General features: G+C 44.8%; 1 protein-coding gene across 2 annotated transcripts in view; it reads left to right on the top strand.

Moving 5' to 3' along the window:
- The window catches only part of LOC147883687 (proteasome activator subunit 4-like), a 142,489-nt gene that overhangs the window by 96,324 nt on the left and 26,695 nt on the right, over positions 1–19,470 (top strand). For both annotated transcript variants that reach the window (XM_087399300.1, XM_087399301.1), the window contains exons 28-33: positions 9,411–9,674; positions 9,793–9,888; positions 10,378–10,556; positions 11,001–11,082; positions 11,194–11,312; positions 11,418–11,513. In XM_087399300.1, coding sequence (XP_087255426.1) covers positions 9,411–9,674; positions 9,793–9,888; positions 10,378–10,556; positions 11,001–11,082; positions 11,194–11,312; positions 11,418–11,513 — 836 coding nt within the window. The remainder of the gene's footprint in view (positions 1–9,410; positions 9,675–9,792; positions 9,889–10,377; positions 10,557–11,000; positions 11,083–11,193; positions 11,313–11,417; positions 11,514–19,470) is intronic.

Genomic DNA, 19,470 nt, shown 5'->3' with positions numbered 1-19,470 from the left:
GCCCTAGACACCTAGTACACTCATTTTTGACTCACTTTGGCTTCATATTCCAACACCCCCCCATGAAGGCAAGGTGAGAGAATAGAGAAGAGAAGACACACCCATGAGAACATCCAACTATTAGCCTATGCAATCTCAGAGGCAAGTATGCATGGCTCAGAGGCTAGTGAGCATGGTACAACTGACTCAGAGGCTCATCTAGCATGGCTCAGTGGCCCAACATGCATGGATGCAAAAGACTAAGAGCATGGCTCAGAGGCAAGAGAGCATGGCACAATAGGCTCAGAGGCTCTACCAAGCATGGCTCAGAGGCTCAACAATGGAGAACTCATCAATGGAAGGACTGCTTCCAATACATCCCCCCATGGCTTCATAACATGAAGTGGTAGGAAGCCACACACAAATAAACAAGAAAACTAATACATCTTTTTAGGAGGACTATCCAAGGCAGAGAACCTTTATTGACCAACACACACCACAATTTATTTCATTCTTTTTATGCATAATGCAAGGGCACAGCACCCAACCTTCAGGATCCAAGTAAAAGTTCCATTTTGTTCCACAATCCATGTGCAGTGGAACCAAAATCCAGATGGTAAATAACTCGATCAGCCAAGGTGGAACCGATGAGGGCAAGAGCTTTGTTGAGATATTCCCAAGTTACAATTTTCTCTTCGTCATCAGAGGACGGTTTCTTGTCTTTTCCTCTTACCAAATTCCATACTCCTTCTTTGATGAGAAGAAGCCTCATCTTGTTTTGCCAAATGAGAAAGTTCTGACCAGTAAGCTTTTTTAAGTTGTTCTTAGAGAAATCCATGGCAGCAAACTGACTTTGGGTAGCTTCAGCACACGAACAATTGAAGCGCGGGAAAGAGCTCGAAGTTGAAGCTGAATGAATCTGTTGAAGGCGCAATGGTTGGAGCAGAACCTTGCAGCTCCTCCGACCTTGAATCTTCGACTTCTGTTTGTTTAGAAGGCCAGCAAGCAATGGCCTTGAAATGCTGCTTGCAGGCGCACTGGATCCAGGAGGTAGGCGCTGCAGATAAGTTGGAGCCAACATGGATGTACGGTAGGACAGCACAGCAGCAAGGAGCCAACGTGGGCTGGCGTCCAGGCTGTTGCTGGCAGTGGGCGGGGAGCTGAGCAGATTGCGTGTGCAACATGTGGTTACTTGCAGCAAAGAAGAGCAGCGGAATGTAGGAGAATAGCTGCAAGCAACAGCAGCAGTTGCGTGGGCAGAAAGCTCAGAGAATGGCGGCTGTTTGCAGAAGATGGAGGACAAAAATGCAGAGAAATGGCGGGTTGAGAGAGAGTAGCTGTAAATGGCGGGTTGAGAAAGAGTAGCTGGCTGAAGTGTTGCAGCCCGTTGAAGAAGCCAATGTCGAACTCATTGTTGGAGAAGATCGAGGGCACCCAATGTTGATGAAGATGTCGGTGAAGGTCATGTTGGTGAAGTCCTTTCTTCAAGATCTTCAACGGTGAAGGAGAAGAGCTCAAGGAGCTCACAAGGAGCTAAAGTGGAGGAGCTAGCCTCTCCATAGGTCTGAGATGGGCTTCAAGGCCTCCTCATTCCTTGAGGACAACTAGCTCTGATACCAAATGAAGAAACATGTGGAGTGGGAGAGTACCACTCTAGCTCTAGGAACGGAAAGAAAAAATGGAAGGCCTAATGGAAAATGGAAAATGGAAAATGGAAAGAAAGTACAAGTGCAAGGCAATAACCAAAATACTCACATGTAGATAAGGCTTGATGTTGATTGATCTCAATGACTCAAGACAAGTACAACACTATATAGTGTGACACTAGACTCTAGAAAGCCATAGTGTATATGGGATAACTCCCAATATGAGACGTGGCATGTCTAGGACTCACTAGACTCTAAAACACCCCCTAGACACCTAGTACACTCATTTTTTACTCACTTTGGCTTCATATTCCAACAGTTTTGGCCATCCAAAGTAGGCCACTCAGAGAGAGTGGAGAAGGTGCCCTTCTTCTCTTACACTACACGCATAGGACGCCGCTTGCGGTTGGAGGTGGTAGCCTGGACTCCATCAAGAGAGAGGCATTGGGCAGCGCAGCAGGTACCTCGAGAGGTGAGATCCAGGTTCAGGACACGTCTCTAGTCCAGTCTCCAAACACGGAAGATCTTTCTGAATGATAGCGCATGGAGGTCTTCCTGTTGGCCCTTGGTTGGAGCAGGTGCGGGTGGATGGCATTACCGAAAAAACAGTGCTAATTATATTACTTCGAGAACAAGATACAAAAGGTTAGCTTGTAGCTAACGGGCTGCGTTCACAAATCGGACACAGCCCTAAAAGGTAACAGAATAAATCATACTCTCACGGAGGGATAAAACGAGTGTGAATGAACAGCCATCGGGGTGGTGAGTAGTGCCACCGAAGGCCCTGCGAAGTCTGCTCGAAGAAGAGGCCCTGTGTGTCCCAAGCCCGGCGGAAGCGTCTCCGCTTCTCCTGACCGGCCCGGGAATCTCCCTGAATCTGGTCCCACTGGCCTCTGAGGGTATGAATAATCTCGCTCCAAATCTCCGTCATGATCTGGGCAGTCGATAAGGAGGTGCCACCGAGGATCTGCGCGCAGCGCGAGGTCCAGATGTGCCACCCTGCAATGCTGCTACTAATCTCCCAGACTGGCTATCTCTCCCGAACTCCTGTATCAGCCTCTGCTAGGTGCTGCAGGATACCCTCGAGCGGCCCCCACGTCCCCTGTGTGATAAGGAAAGTGGGGTCCTGCTGGCATGCCTCGAATAAGTGATGAAGACCAGGTGCGGTGCTGCACCAACAGAACGCGCCCCAAGTGATCAATCCTAGCTCTGGTGCTGCGCGAGTAAGAATCCCGAAAGTCCACCTCCACACTTCCTGGGCGCGAGTGCAGCTCCACAGGCAGTGTTTTGGTGACTCCTCATCCTCATGGCAAATCTGGCAGCATCCGTCCTGGCCTATCTGCCGCAACCAGCTCCCCACTGGAAGACCTTTGTAGGCAAGAAGCCACAGGAAGTATGAGATCTTCCGCGGCCACCAGCTCTCCCACAAGGCCTTCCAGAATGCCTGCAAAAAGAACCTGGAAATACCCTGTGCATACCAGCTGGGCCGCTGGGTGGGGGGGCGGCTTTGCAACCTCCCAAGAACTCGCCTACCCAGAGTCGTGCTGTAGGCGAAGAAGGAAGTCGGCCCCTGTCCTGTCACAATCTCTGGCCACCACCACTCTCCTGGGTCCCAATCAAGCTCTGACAAGGCCCGCCCCTCCCAGAGCCAGAGACGCCAAAGCTGCATCTGGTCCTGCTCGATGCTAGGATCGGTACGCCAGACCTTCCCCAAAAGGCCTACGACCCGAACCCTCTGCCATGGGAGTAGGGGGTCGATGAGCGCATCCGCTCTCCTGAGTCGTCCATCCCCAAAAACCGCGAAGAAGGAGATAGAGGAGTCATCCATACGTCCTGCGATCACCAATGGGATGCCACGGGAGGTGAACTGTCCCAGCCAAGAAACCTACAGACCTAAACTGACTACAATTGAATCCTAACTAACAATGAACCTATGCTAAAGTCTAACATTGATGCTATCCTACAACAATGCTAACACTAACCTAAAATTGACTCACGAGAGAGGTCGTGAGGGAGGAGTGAGACTAACCCACGCTAATGCTAACCTAACTAATCATTGACCTATGCTAGCAAGAATGACAAAACGATGAAGCCTACACCTACACTATTGCCAACCTACACCAAACTGTAATGAATCAACAAATGACGATTGATTACCAAAGCACATGAAGGTGATTGTAAATCAGCGTATAAGGTGAAATACGTGATGACGACATGTATCCCTTGAGGTCTATAAGACTATCCACTTTGGGTCTTAACAAGTCTACATGTCTTGATGGCTGATACCATGAAAGAAATCAAGCAGGTGAAGGACGACTAGATTGTAGATCCCTCTACACTCACACGCACAAGTGGAATCATATGCACACATATAGCTTAAATTATAGTACTACAAAAGTGCCAATCATTGGCTACAATGCTCTTGTGAAAGTGAGAGATACACACACTGAAATTGTGCACTTGAAGGCTACTCTCATAGAATGAACCATTAGTACACAACCCTAACTGATGGGTGAGGAGGGTTGAGGGAGAACCCACTCAGGCTTCATGAAGAAGCTAGGGTTTCAGCCCCCTCCTATGTGGCATCAACAAAATGTGTCGAATCAAAGATTTCAAACCACATGCATAGGTGGCCACCCTAGACTGTGAGTGATGGTGAGTGAATGCCTATGTGACATGTGGCTGCCATGCGGCACCTATCCTTTCCATCCGTAGGTGGGGATATGTGGCCCCTTAATAACATAACCCTACCAAGGATATGAAATCATGACATGGTCTATCCTAGGCTCTAAGATTTGACATGTCACTCTAGGGACCTTTGACTACCCCATTCTAGAGGCCATAAGACTGTCTGCTTAGAGTCTTACCAAGTCTACATGTCTTGATGGCTGATACCATGAAAGAAATCGAGTAGGGTGAAGGATGACTAGATTGTAAATCCCTCTACACTCATATGCACACCTGGAATTAGATGCACACATAAAACTTTTTTAAAAAGCCAATCACCACTCTCTACAATACTCCTGTGGAAAGTGAGAGAGTACATAGTGAAATTGCAGCAATTGAAGGTTGCTCTCATAGAATGAGCCGTAAGTACAAAACCCCAACTGGGGGAGTGAGAAGGTGTGAGGGAGAAGCCACTTAGGCTTCATGAAGAAGATCCCCTCCTATGTGGCATTGGCAAAATGTGGCCAATGATCAATAAAAGATTTCAAAACATGTGCATAGGTGAGAGGTCTCTAGGAACCTCCAACCATCTAACTACCCCACTCTAGAGGCTATAAGACTATCCACGTGGGCTCTTAATAGGGTCTACATGGGTCACAATAAATGGCCCACTTACCCTCCTTTCTAGCTGACCTCGCCATTGCCAACTCTGTGGCCTTTTGCCTAATTTTGAATCTAGTAAATTCTTCTGCTATCCACACTTTCATACCCTTCACTTTGTTGGATTGCCTAAGAATGTGAAGTCCACTAGCTCTTTGTAAGAGTAACATACTACATGTGTACCATCTAAATAGATTTTAATCGAACCATCCTCTGATCACTCAATGCCCTATGTCACTGTCTTTATACGTTCAAAGCTCTCAGTAAAAGTCGGTCTAAGTCAATCCCAAGGTAGTCCCCCTACCCTGATTTTCATTGCATTAGCTTATGTTTCTTTGTCCTCTTTGATAGCTGAATCTACCTATTTTGTAGCTTGGTTTCAACTGTCATGACAAGGAAAATGATTATTTTGTTAATTGGTGCAACACATGTTTGTATTATGACGGACATTGACCAAGATTGTTGTGGCGGTGGATCATCTGAGCAGATGGGGCCCACCATCGAATTGGAGCTACTGCTTTAGACGGCACCAAATTCGGACATGTAACACTTATTTTATCAATGAAATTAAAAAGAGTCATGCATTAGGTACCTAGGTGGGGGTAGACACATTAGACTGCAAATTTTTAAATGGAAAAGTGATAAGCTAGCTGGAATTTCCTGCAAATCTTCCTTGGCAAATCCTGTCTTCCGCCCTTTCCAGCTCTCACTATCGTCGAAGACTTTTATGCTCGATGGGGAATGGGTTGTCCTGATGGGGTGACTCCCTCCTGTGTGAATGCGTCCTTCAATCATCACATCTTTGGAGGAAAAGGACCTCCCCCATTCTTCCCAATGGAAAATCAGATCAAAACAACATTTTAAGGGGGTAATGCACCTATCATATATCAAGTATAACAGCATCCAAACTTCCGATTCACTCAAACTAAGAAGCCTAAATGCAGCACGCCAGTTCACAGAAAAAGACAAGGGGAAAGGCTTAATTCAGCTTGCTTTTTGACATAAGTCAACCGAGAGATGGACAAGTACCTCTAACTCTACAACATTTGAGTTTTGTTGTAAAATAAACCTTTGTTTTGAAATTCATAACAAGAGAGAATGGAAGAGGAAGGGATGCATAATAATGAGCTTGTCCCATTTCCTCTCTCGCCCCAAGGAGAGAAAGAAAGAACATTGTCACCTCCTCTTGAAGAGGATCCCATAAGGTGAAACTTATACGTACTTTGACTATTATAATCCCTAATAGAGTTGCCCTCCTCTTTCCAACAAGAATCTCATGATAGAGAGTTCTCTTTTGGAAATGAGAGGAGAGATGAGTTATCCAAGACCAAGGTAATGGGTTTACACCTATAGCCCAAAATCCACACGCATGGATTATAATCCGAATGCAAAGAGAATAGAGGAAGGGTCTCCCGTGGTTAAGTTGGTTTCTCAGATTAGTACTATGATCAAGCAGTCCATAATGACAAAACTAGGAATAAAGGGGGTTCTCAATTTTTAGGGAAGAAGGGCTAAGGACTCCAAAAAGAATCATTTCAACCAAGAGAGAGAATTGAATCCCCAAATATGATGGAGAAAGGGATTAAAACAAGACCGATCAAGAGAAGCTTGCTCTTACTACATTGCATCTATGTGGTGGTCATTGTTACAAACAAGAAAAGAGCCTATCCTTGAATGGGCTAAGTTTGTGGACCAGTTGAAAGCCACTTTCATTTCACCAAGGCATGAAGAGAATTTGACCTTCCATTGGGAAAGGTTCGGGCAATTTGACAATGAGAGTAATGCTGAATTTACAGCCAGGTTTTGGAAACTCTCTTTAGGCTACCAAGAAAGAGTGAGGAAAATAGAAAAAAGAAATATCTAGTAGTCTACACCCTAATGTGAGATATGAGGTTGAAATGTCAACCCAACCACTCTTAGAGACATCACTCATTGCCTGAAATAGCTGAAAGAAAATTGAATCCTTGTAAAACCTTCAATAAGGATGGTGGGTCAACATCAAAGACCAACAACAATAAGGGAAAGGGAAAGGGAAAGGATCTTGTATGGAATATAAACAGCCAATCACGTCCTGGATGGGTGCCATTTCCTTCTATGACTAATAAGAAAAGAAAAGACTAATTGAGAAAGGCCAAAGTTTTGGATGTAAGAAACATACACCAAGGCATGTATGGAATGGATAGAGAATAGTTGTACTCCCGAATGATGGCTGTAATTATGACTCAGTGAGTGATAGATTGGTGGGATTATCTATCTTAAAACAGAACCTACAAAAAATATGTCAGTCTTAGGAGATTCTCCTTTGTGTAGAGCTCCTTATAGGATAAATAGGGTACAAATGAAGATTGGTAACTTATAGTCAAAAGGCATAATCCGACCAAGTAGTTCTCCATTTGGGACACACCAATATTATCAAAAAAGAAGGATGGATCTTATTGTAGGACTAAACTTGAGGAACATAAGGATCACCTCGCTAGCGAGATGGAGCTCCTAAGGAAGTATCAATTGTTCCTCAATACAAAGAAGAGTGAGTTCTTCAAGGTATTTGGGATGCATTGTGTCTGTTGAGGGAATTTGGGTTGACCCCAAAAAGGTCAAGGCCATGCTAATACCCCCAAAACATACATGAGTTTAGATATTATAAATACTGCTACTGATCAGTTGTTGAGGATATGTTATAGGTTATTGAGCAAGTAAAAGAACATATCAAGAAGGCAAAGGTTCAACAATCCAAGGCAGTCGATAAGAACAGATTTCAACATCATCATATCCAGAATGAGGAGCTCGAGGATATGTGTTGAGATTACCAATTAACTGGATGCATTTTTGGCCATTCAGCATCAAGAAGAACTTGAAACTTGAAGATGGGATTGTGTAACATCAAGAGTAGAGTATCTGTGGGAAAAAAAGATATATATGTATCTGCTGAAGCTAAAAAACAGCAAGCCAGTAACACACAATGGATGGAAGAAGAGTTCTTTATATATTTTCCATAGATAGACACATGCAGATTTATAAAGAGGCGATGCAAATGCAAAAGTATAAAGAGAAAGTATACGCAAGAGAAAGAGGCAAGAGAGATTTCAGAAAAGGCTCATCCAAGCAAGAGTGAGTGTCATGACAAGGAAAATGATTATTTTGCTAATTAATAGACATTAAATCATTAGTACATTATGTGCCATTCGATGGCGTGACATATGTTTGTATTTATAATGGACAAAGACCGAGATTGTTCTAGCGTCGGATTTGGGTGGATAGGGCCTGTTGAACTGGAGCCACCGCTTCAGACAACATCCAATTTGGACATGTAACACTTATTTTATTGATGAAAATAAAAAGGTTCATGCATTAGGTGGGGGTAGACACACTTTTTCAAGGTCCAAGACCTTAAGGGGGGAACCTTAGTCATTGATTGGTTCAAGTATATCCCAATTGAGTAAATGGGGTGGTATGAAAAGGCGTGAGCCTCTTCATGTCTCATTGTGTGTCTTCTTGTACACCTCTACTCACCTCACCCACATCCACATCATACACACGTTGCATGTGCTGTATGCTTGAGCAAGAGCCAACATAATACCAGTCCGGGGCGCTCTTTCCCATTGGAGAGTCATATCCAACGTCCCTAAGAAAAAATGAACAGCATTTTGAAGCATTCATGAAAGAGAGAGTATTTTTGCATGTCATCAACCTCATGAGAGATTAGAGAGTCAAGCTTGGCCATAACAATCGAACGGAGATTATTCGCACATTGGTGTACTACTTTGTTGAATGAATGCCTATGTGACATATGCCTGCCACTCAGGCTTCATGAAGAAGCTAGGGTTTTAGCCCCACGTGATGGTGATTGAATGCCTCCGTGACATATGGCTCCCATGTGACACCTATCCCTTCCATCCACGGTGATGTATGTGGGGATACATGGCCCCTTAAAACCTAAACCATGCCAATGACATGAAATCATGACATGGTCTATCCTAGGCCCTAAGGTCTAACTTGTCAATATAGGAACTTTTAACCATCTAACTACCCCAACGGTGACCAATACTCTAAATCCATGGTTAATCACACAACTTCACAACTTTGCTTTTACGTCGCAAGAAATGGGAAATGAAGACAAAAGTATTTCATGCAACTCCTTATAAAACATTTGTCTCGTATTTGGTAGCACATTAAACTAAAAGTTTTTTGGCCTTGCCTTTAAAGGCAAGCCTTAGTGTTTGTTTTCCCTTTGCTTAAGTTTCTCTAGTTAATGTAGAGTTTAGTATTCCTTTTAAACTCCACTCTTTTGGTAAGGCCGAGGTCAAACTGTCTGTGTTTTCCTTCAAATTGCATCTATAAAGCAGACAGCAGTTTATGTTTCTTTGGGTTACTTCTGCAGTCCCATATAGTATATACTTTCCAGATTTTCCAGATTTGGGATATAACAGGTTGTTCTAATACTACGCTTTTTGATTGTAGATTCGCCAATCTGTGGGAAGTATGTTATGCCTTTTGCTGTCAAACGTGCATCTTTTTGCAAAGAAAATACAAGGAAAGATGAATATCCCTGTTGACCAAGATGTGACAGAGCAGATATGCTCTTTGCTGATCAACAATGCCAGGGATGCAACAAAAACTATTATGAATGCAGATCGAAGTAGTACCAGTGCTGCAATTTCAAGCAATACAACAGATGGTGTCTTAAGCAAAGCAAATAAAAAATCTGTTCAGCAGATGGAATCGGTACTTCTTATAGATTTACCATCACCGATCTCTTTCTCCACCTATTTTCCTGTCCTTTTGCTCCAAGTACTGGCTATTTTTCTTACTTGGTATGCTCTTTTTTCCTTATATACTGCAGATTCTACAGTTTCTAGTTGCAGCCATCCGCTCAGGAAGAGCCCACCATTTGATGAATGCAGTTGTTGGACTAATATGTCCAACATTAGCTTTGCAGGTGCATGCCTATAATTTAACTACTATTTGTGAACTATTCATATGCTCGATGCCTTGAACCTATAGGCATAATTGCTCTCTGCTCTTCATCTTTGTTGTGACTGAGTCAGACAGACCTTGTCTCTAGATTGGGAGAACCTCACCATGTTCACCTTTGTATATATCTGTAATATTACAGCGGACATATATTCAAGCTGTAATAGACAGACAGATTCCACAATGCATGAGGATGAAGTCAATAGCTTGAAGCTTTGCATGTGGTCTTCCATGGATTAAACCCATCATGTTTTGTTTCTATTCTTGATGCTATCCCTGGGAATACAACTGCGATTTCTACCAATGTATATCTCCTTGTTTAAAGTGCCAATTTAGCATACTACCAGGGAGGGTACAAAGATTTTTGGAATGTGGAAGCTTGGATTTTCTTAAGTGCTGTGAAAAACTAAGGGCATCTAGCATGACTAAGTAAGCTCTTTCTGCTATGCAACAGGAAAGTTCTGAAAGAGATTTGTCAGCTCTGGCTCGATCTGCAATGAATTATCTTCAATGGCAACTTTTTCCAGTTTCACATCTCCCACAAGTGGTTGAAGTTGCCTTACATGCTGCCAGCGAAAGTATTTGGCACACAAGAGTAGCTTTTCTCACATTCTTGCAGCCTTTTATGTACAGGTAATGGCATGTCTCTAGAGTGCACCTTGCCAAAAGCATGCCCTGTAACTTATGTTGTAAAACTTCTCTCATTATTTCACTTAGATAGATAGGGTGTTGCATGCCCTGTATAAGCTCAGTGTAATTCATTTCACCCTCTAGATACACCTTTGAAAAGTGAAGCGAAGCTGATCATGCATAGTTGTGCTTCGTTGTTGGGATTTAAAAAAAGCTTTCCAGACCTCTAAAGTATAGACCTCACGTTTGCATTGCAGTAATTATGCTTCCTTGAGAGAATTACGAGAAAAAGAAGCTGTAATTGGATGTGGGAAAACTTTCCCGAACACAAAAGTATAGACCCCATGTTGACGTTACAATGACTTTTCATATTGTGTGTGTGTGACATGTCACTTCCAGACTCCAGTCTTGTCACATGTATTGCAAATGACTGTTGCTATTGGGCAGGCATAAGTTTATCTTGTCAAGTGTTGACCTGAAAGCCCTATGGGAGAAAGTAGTGCATCTGGTTTCTGATCCACAGCTGGAGGTATAATTTCTTGTTATAATGATAGATTGGTCACACACTCAGCTATTGTAATTATTGATTTTTCAGTTCGTTTCATTATTATATTCTTTGCAACAATCTTTGGAAACATAGGTGCGGGAAGCAGCTGCAACAACACTCTCAGGCATGATGAAGGGAGCCGAGACAACCTTTGCAAAGCCTTTCCGCGAAGTTATCTCAGATAGAGCACTTTCAATTAAAAGAAACTGCAGGTGTGAAGGGTATACTGTCTAGATCTGCTTCTCTTTCTCAGGAAATGTTTTTTAAACTGCCTATCGTGTGACACCTTACCTAAACTTTTGCTGATGTACTTTCAGAGCATATGGGGGAGAGAATATGTCAATACCAACCATTCATGGCATTGTTCTTAGTCTTTCTGCAATTATACTGTCTGTACCTTATGATATGCCTAGGTGAATTTCTTCACTTTCAGATCGCCTACTGTATGCTTAAAAACTACCCTCAAAAGAATCAATGTAGTAGTCATTCATTGTTGACATTAAGTTGCAAAAACCAACAATGTTAAAAAGAGCTTAGTGTAAGCTTGCACATTTTGTGATTGGCATACAATGAAGGCACCTAAGCAACAGCAGATGTTCAACTACACTCAAAATGGATATTTATAAGGTTTGAAACACTCTTGTGTTTACACCAAACTTGGCAAGGATTTCTGAGAGGTAAGGTGCTGCAATGCATGAAAAAATAAAACCAGAACGTGCATGTCCTGATTTTGAGTATAATTTTGAGTGAAGATGCATATAGTAACAACAAACAGTGCAGATATAAAAAATTCAATATTATATGCGGCATATTACACATGCTGCATCTTTGGAAATTGGAAACCAAATATGTATAGAATCTGCATTATTCAAATTGAACCCAGTGTTCATTGGATAGTGTTGCACATCTTGGTCACTGGAGCGACTTGTACATGACTTGGACATGACTGACCTGTACATGACTTGGACATGACTGAAACAGTACATGACTTGGACATGACTGGAGCAGTACATGACTGGAGGAGTACATGACTTGGATATGACTGGAGTTGGAGGAGTACATGACTGGAGGAGTTACCAAGCCTCGACCAACCTTGGTCAAAGCTGATCTGCCCTCGGTCATCCCCACCCTTGGTCAAAGTGAAGTACTGGCGCACTGGGCTGTAGCAGTTAAGAGAGCAGAGGTGCACAAGTGGTGCACATGTTGGTGCGCATGGGAAGCAGTCCAGCAGTTAAGAGGTACAGGTGGTGCACCAACCCTCGCCACCAACTAGTGTCAGGTGCACATGGAATAGACAAGAGTACACATGGAGTACTTGACTCACTGATTCGGAAGAGGTTGGGGAGTTGCAGAAGTCATCAAGGATGAAGCGGCGGACGAAGTAGTGGAACAGCTAAGGAGATAGGAAGGCAACCAATAGGAAGGAGGGAAGGGGATTTCCAGCGAGAAGGAGCCGATGAGGGGAAGGTGAAGAGGGGAAAAAGGGAGGAAGGGGGCATTGGAGGTGTGTGCAAAGGTGCACAGGCGTGAGTGAGAGAGAAAGGCTAGAGTCAAGAGCTCGCCTAGTGTGTATCTTCTCCGGGGGTGTATCAATCATTTGGTGTAACTCTCATGAGTGCATGATTAGTGCATGATTCAATCCTTCTAATGAACTATGCTTCTTCCCATCTCTGCTCGCTCTTCTAACATCTCTTCCTATTTTGTTCTCCTCCCCTCCTCTCCTTTCACCTAGCATAACGGACCTTGTGGTTGGAGTTCTGTTCTGTTCATGTCGAGGGTTGGCTCTTGTGATTTTGTTCCGCTTTAGTCTTTCTCTTTGATCACACCACTATCGCACATCGTTGACACCATCAACTCACACTCGCCCCACACACCATCGGTGACATGTTGGCACGTCCTCCTTGCTCCTCGCACCAGTGGCCCTAGGCCTCTAGAAATACTTCCGGAAGTGGTAGGACCCCCCCCCCCCCCGCCCCCTCTCAGACAGATAGGAAGGCATGTTAGAAATGTCACTGCCCCACCTGTGAGCCCCCGATTTGAGAGGACAAGGGGGCAGGAGACTATAGGGGGATGGGAGGGGCTGAGAGTACCTTGCTGTAAGAGGCCAGCATCCTGCGTGGAACACTGTGCCAGCATCACGGGCCCATGCGGGGGCATCTACAGCACATGTGCATCAGCCAGCAGCAACCCAAAAGGCCCTGCATATGGGGCCTTATATAGGCCGAAGGGTTGGCCCAGAAACCGACCAGAAGGCAGCCATCTAGGCCCTTCTGGGGGTCGGTTATTACAGACTGGAACCGACTGAAAAGTCGGCCAGTTCTAGGGGCTGGCTGCCCACCTATATAAACCCCTTCCCCCCCACACTTCTACTTATCACTTGCACAGACAAGCCTTGCACAGGCAAGTGCTGCCCACATCAGTGGATGAATATATATCTGAGTTTTTCTATCTTTCTCTCTCCTTCTCTTTGAGTGTTGTTTGAGCTGCAATCAGGAGCGTGAGGTGTGAGTGATTCTATCCTCTGCTTTCCAACATGGTATCAGAGCAAGGTTTCCAGCTCTAGAACGGAGTTCCTCAGCAAGAAGGCGACTCCAATCAACACTCAGGTTTGCTGCGTGGTCAAGTTCTCTATTGCAAATTCATTTTTCAGTTAGCCGTTCGCTATTACAGCAAGGATGGAGGACAAGGATTCAACTGTTGCCTGTTCAGCCTCTTCTCTTCCTTCCTCCTCCTCCTCCAGATTTCTCTCATTCACCATCCCGAACTTTGGAGAGTCAGGGAAACTAAATGGGTTGAACTACCCAATCTGGAAGGTGAAATATACGGAGTCATTTAGTGGCTCGGAAGTTGTGGAAGCTGGCAACGGGGGTGGAGGCAAAGCCGGAAGATATGCTGGACAGCAAGGAGAAGATTCTCATTCCAGTAGATGGAGAGGAGCTTGAGAATTGGAAAAACAGAGGTACCCATTCCCTAGCATTAATCATAGGGACCACGGCGGACTCTGTTCTTCCGTGCACATCCAGACAGTGAGATGTCTATAGAGGCGTGGGCTATTCTGAAGGATCTGTAATGTTCATGACCATCTGACAAAAGTCAAGGTGGTAAGGGATCACCTCGCTGCAGTTGGTGGTCAGAAGGTAGACTCAAGTCATCTGGCATTGCTGACGTTACACAAGCTACCTCGCAATTTCAAGAGTTTCGTTAAAATGGTCACTGCACGACAAAGGACCAAGCCTCTCACCTTTGAGGAGATTGGCCCTTTACTATTGCAGGAAGAGGCTCGGGAAAAGCTATTTACTCAATCGGACGAGAAGGCTCTCATGGCAAGGGACAAGCCTGGCAAGGGTAAGTTCAAAGACTCCAAGAACAACAACAAAACCGAGGATGTAGAGAAAAAGACACAGATGAATTGCTTCTATTGTGAGAAGCTTGGTCATTCTACTAAGGAGTGCCGCAAGAGAAGGCGGACCTCAAGTGTAAGGAGTCCAAGTTTAATGAGGAGCCAAAGACCAAATCGGCAAACATCACGACATGAGCTCTTTTCATCATCACTGAGTACTGCTCCGCCTATGCAGTCAGTGAAGGAAAGGAAGGTTGGTACGTGGGCACTGGAGCTTCAAAACACATGTCCAACAAGGAGTGGTCAAATCCATGGAAGGCATGCATCCCGATTCCAAGGTCATTGTGGGGGATAACCGGTCATGCCCTGTGAAGGGTGTTGGTAGTATTCCATTCATCACGACTGTAGGAAACGAGGAGCTGACTTCCGGTGTACTATATGTACCGAATTTGTGCAAGAACCTATTGTCTGTCTGTCAGATGGACAAGCACAACATGTTGGTCTTATTCAACAACGGCAAAGTCACTGTCATATCCAAGGAAAATGGAAGGGTGGTGGCTCAAGGAGTCGAGGAGCATGGGCTATATCGGCTCAACGCTCTGTTGGTGCACAGGGACCATGGTAGATCCAAATTGTGGCATGAGCGGTTCGGTCACGTCACTCTTGCCAAGATGCATAAGTCAAAGATGATGGATGAAGGCCAAGAAGCCGCTCAAGTTGGTTCATTCCGACATCTGCGGCCCAATGTCAACAAATTCCTTTGCAGATTTGCAATATTCTCTTTTATTTGTGGATGATTTCAGTCACATGACGTGGGTATTCTGCCTGGCCAAGAAGTCCCAGGCTTATCAGAAATAATTATGATTGGAAGACTCAGGTAGAGAAGGAGAGTGGGGAGGTAATCAAAGCCTTTTGCACAGATAGAGGAGGAGAGTTCACTTCCATCGAGTTCAATGGATTTTGCAAGAAGCACGGGATCAAGAGACAATACAGCTTGGAGTTGCTGAGAGGAAGCACAGGACTGTCACAGAGACAAGTTTGACCATGTTGCGAGGGAGGAATCTCTCGAAAGCTTACTAAGGTGAAGCCGTGAACACTGCCTTTCACATCCTCAACAGAACCAAGAGCTGTTGATGACAAGACTCCATATGAAGCTTACTATGGTAAGAAGCCAACAATATCTCATTTACAGATTTTCGGTTCTAATGCATTTGTTCATGTGCATAAAGATGAGCGGACGAGGCTTGGTTCTCATAGCCGAAGATGTATCTTTGTGGGATTATGGATACAGTGAAGAATCCAAGGCCTATCGTCTTTTTGACCCGGAAAAGAAGAAGATCCTTATCAGCAAGGACGTGATCTTTGATTCAGAGCCACAGCCTGCAGAAGAGGTTCTTGAACTTCCATCATTACCCCCACCCAAGGTCACCATCCGAGAGGTGGAGACGACTGAAGACCTCGAGGAGGAGGAGCAGCAGCATGCTATTCCCAAACCGGCTCCCAAGGCGACTCCAGCAAGGGCACCTCCATCAGAGAAGAAGCTTCCTCAGTTGTATTTGAAGACTTTAGCAGACTCACGGGTCACTGACATTCTTGAGAGCAGTTCCGAAGTGCGGCGGTCTCAACGCAACATGAAGACTCCCTCCGTGAACTACACTATGGTGGCTCAGCTTGAGGAGCCCCGTTCCTTCTACGAAGTGAAGGATATTCCAAAATGGCACGCAACCATCCAGGCAGAGATGGATGCCACTTTGAAAAATGACACCTGGGATTTAGTGCCCAAACCAACCAAGCGAAAGGTCATCGGAGTAAATGGGTGTATAAGCTTAAGTTCAAGTCAGATGGGAGCTTGGACAAACACAAAGCGAGATTGGTGGTGAAAGGCTATGCACAGTCAGAAGGACTTGACTTCGACGAGACCTTCGCCCCCACAGCCAAGATGGTGACCATTCGGATAGTCATTTCCTTGGCTGCTCATCACAGTTGGCCTATTTTTCAGATGGACGTCAAGTCTGCATTTTTTAATAGAACCCTGGAGGAGGAGGTATATGTGGCACAGCCACCAAGATTTCAGATTCCAAGGTCCCCATCAAAAGTCTGCAAACTGAAGAAGGCCTTATACGGGCTGAAACAGGCTCCCAGAGCTTGGTACCTGCGGATAGATGTTTTCTTTCACAAGATCGAGCTTCAACGGAGTCCATCAGAAGCAAATATTTATCTCGACACAAAGAGGGATCTGCGGCTGGTATTAATTCTATATGTGGATGACCTCATCATTACAAGGGATCATACGAAGAAGATTGCTCAGGTCAAGAGACTTCTCATGGAGGAGTTCAAGATGACTGACTTAGGCATGGAAAATTGCAAAGCAACAGTGACTCCCATGGAAAATGGTCTGAAGCTAAGTGTGCGTGATCCATCTCAACCGGTTGATTCATCATTGTATCGACACATGGTGGAGAGTTTGCTTTACCTGACCAATACCAGACTGGATATTTCCTACGCAGTTGGATTGCTCTGTCAGTTCTCTGCCACCCCCAAGAAGGCCCATTGGGACGTAGGTATGAGGGTGCTAAGGTACTTGAAAGGTACCTACACCTACAGCATCACTTATACGAGAGATATAGAGTCGGGAGGGTTCTGCGACAGTGATTGCGCAGGTCATATTGATACCTGGAGATCGACTCTCATCAGGAGCTGTGTCATGGCTGAGTAAGAAACAACCTACTGTCGCCCTTTCATCTATAGAGATGGAGTACAGGGCTGCTTGTACAGCAGCATGCGAAGCATTGTGGCTCAGATGGATCTTGGAGGACATGAATGTGGCCCAAGAAGATGCGACGGTGGTTATGTGCAACAACCAGAGTTGCATAGCAATCGCCAACAACCCCATGTTTCACGCACGGACGAAGCACATCAAGGGCCACTACCACTTTGTTCGTGAACTCATCGACGAAGAAGTCATAGAGTTGATCTACTGCCCCACCGACGATAACATCTCAGATGTCTTCATGAAGGCGCTTCCCAGGGAGCAGATGGAACACCTCATTCGACGCATGGAGCCCACAGTTGTGTCATTGAGAGGGGTTGTTAGAAATGTCATTGCCCCACCTGTGAGCCCCCGATTTGAGGGGACAAGGGGGCAGGAGACTATAGGGGGATTGGGGGGGCTCAGAGTACCTTGCTGTAAGAGGGAAGCACCCTGCGTGGAACACTGCGCCAGCATCACGGGCCCATGCAGGGGCATCTACAGCACATGTGCATCAGCCAGCAGCAGCCCAAAAGGCCCTGTATATGGGGCCTTACATAGGCCAAAGGGTTGGACCAGAAACAGACCAGAAGGCAGCCATGTAGGCCCTTCTGGGTGTTGGTTATTACAGACTGGAACCGACTGAAAAGTCAGCCAGTTCTAGGGGCTGGCTGCCCACCTATATAAACCCCTTCCCCCCCACACTTCTACTTATCAATTGCACAGACAAGCCTTGCACAGGCAAGCGCGCAGGGAGAGGAGTAGACTCAGGTTTTGTTCCAGCATGTATTGGCTGGTTGTATGCTCACCTTTGAGCTTTTGTCTGCCCACATCAGTGGATGAATATATATCTGAGTTTTGCTATCTTTCTCTCCCCTTCTCTTTGAGTGTTGTTTGAGCTGCGATCAGGAGTGTGAGGTGTGAGTGATTCTATCCTCTACTTTCCAACAAGGCAAGCTCGTGAAGATAAATAGTATTGATGATTTTTTACCAACTAGGGGGGCCTATTTACCTGCCTGCTCAAAAGTAGTAGAACAACTCAAAAAATGTGATGCAATCAATGAAAGTGACAGTACAATAAGGTGGCTGATTTCGTTAAAACCGTTTTTCCTTACAGTAAGGATCAGCCAGGTCAAAACCCTGATAAGAACATAATTAACCCAAAATGGTCCTACTAAAATCCTGCTTCAAAGGCCCACAACCGACATACGGAAAAAAATTTACTACCTGTAAGCAGCAAGGTAACAATTATCATCATAGAGTTATGGTTGGGGTCGGATTTCTAGTTTGGCCAACAAGATAGGTAGAGTCAGGCTGAAGAAAAACATAAGGGCAAGAAGGATAGCTCATGGAAGGTGTCATGGAGAAGGTGGATTGGCTACAAAGCCCTGCAAAGTAGCCAGCCAATCATAGTTTTTTCATACATTACCATACGCATATGGCATACGGGTACAGAAGTATGATTGGAGTATAATTCAGCCCCTGGGGCTGAATCATACGTGACCTAATTTTACAACGAAAAACAACACGATAATATACATTGTACACATTTAATGAAAGAGAGTTACAAAACTTTCAACTTCAAACTTGTATTAGTTTTAAAGTCATGAAACTGATCTAAAAAACGTTTCATAAAGATCTGAGAACCCCGTTTCCCCCCCCAAAAAAAGGCAAGTATGATTGGCCGTACCATATGCGTATGGACCCAACTATGCAGCCAATTGAACTTGCCACCTTCTCACCTTTGTTCCCTCCTTTTACTGAGTCATCTCACTTGCCTTACCTCCGAAGGATGATGCTCAGCTTCAAGGTCACATTGTTCCCAATTTTTTTTGCTAAGGACACATAGGCACATAAAAGGATGCAGAGTATCAAATCTGGCCCTTTTTGCCCAAAAAAAAATTTCCTGTGAAATAGACTTCTATTAAGTATGAAAGAAACGGCCAAGAGCAACGCAATCAAGGCAAAAATACATCATGCAGATCATGAGAAACAAGTGGTAAAGTACTACTTAAAATATCTGAAACCAGGACTGTGGCTGAAAGAACCACACCTTGCCAGTAAGAGACTCAGAGAAGAAAGGACTGCCTCTCCACGTCCTCCTGATCAATGCAGACCTACAAGTCCCCTGCATCCTTGACCAAATCGCCAATCGAGGTATGTATATGTCTGCCCAGATGCTAGCCATGGTATGAACTGGGTGGATGTAGGTGTCGTCTATAGCCTCTGTACTTCTAGATCTCCAAATGTGCTAGGCAGAGATGCTCGCAATAATCTCCCA

This window comes from Dipteris shenzhenensis, chromosome 28 (assembly GCF_047967505.1).
Source record: "Dipteris shenzhenensis isolate YYH24624 ecotype China chromosome 28, Dip_SZ_1.0, whole genome shotgun sequence".
NCBI classification, from domain to species: domain Eukaryota; kingdom Viridiplantae; phylum Streptophyta; class Polypodiopsida; order Gleicheniales; family Dipteridaceae; genus Dipteris; species Dipteris shenzhenensis.
The sequence above is the reverse complement of the archived record's forward strand: the minus strand, read 5'-3'. Positions and strand labels throughout refer to the sequence as shown.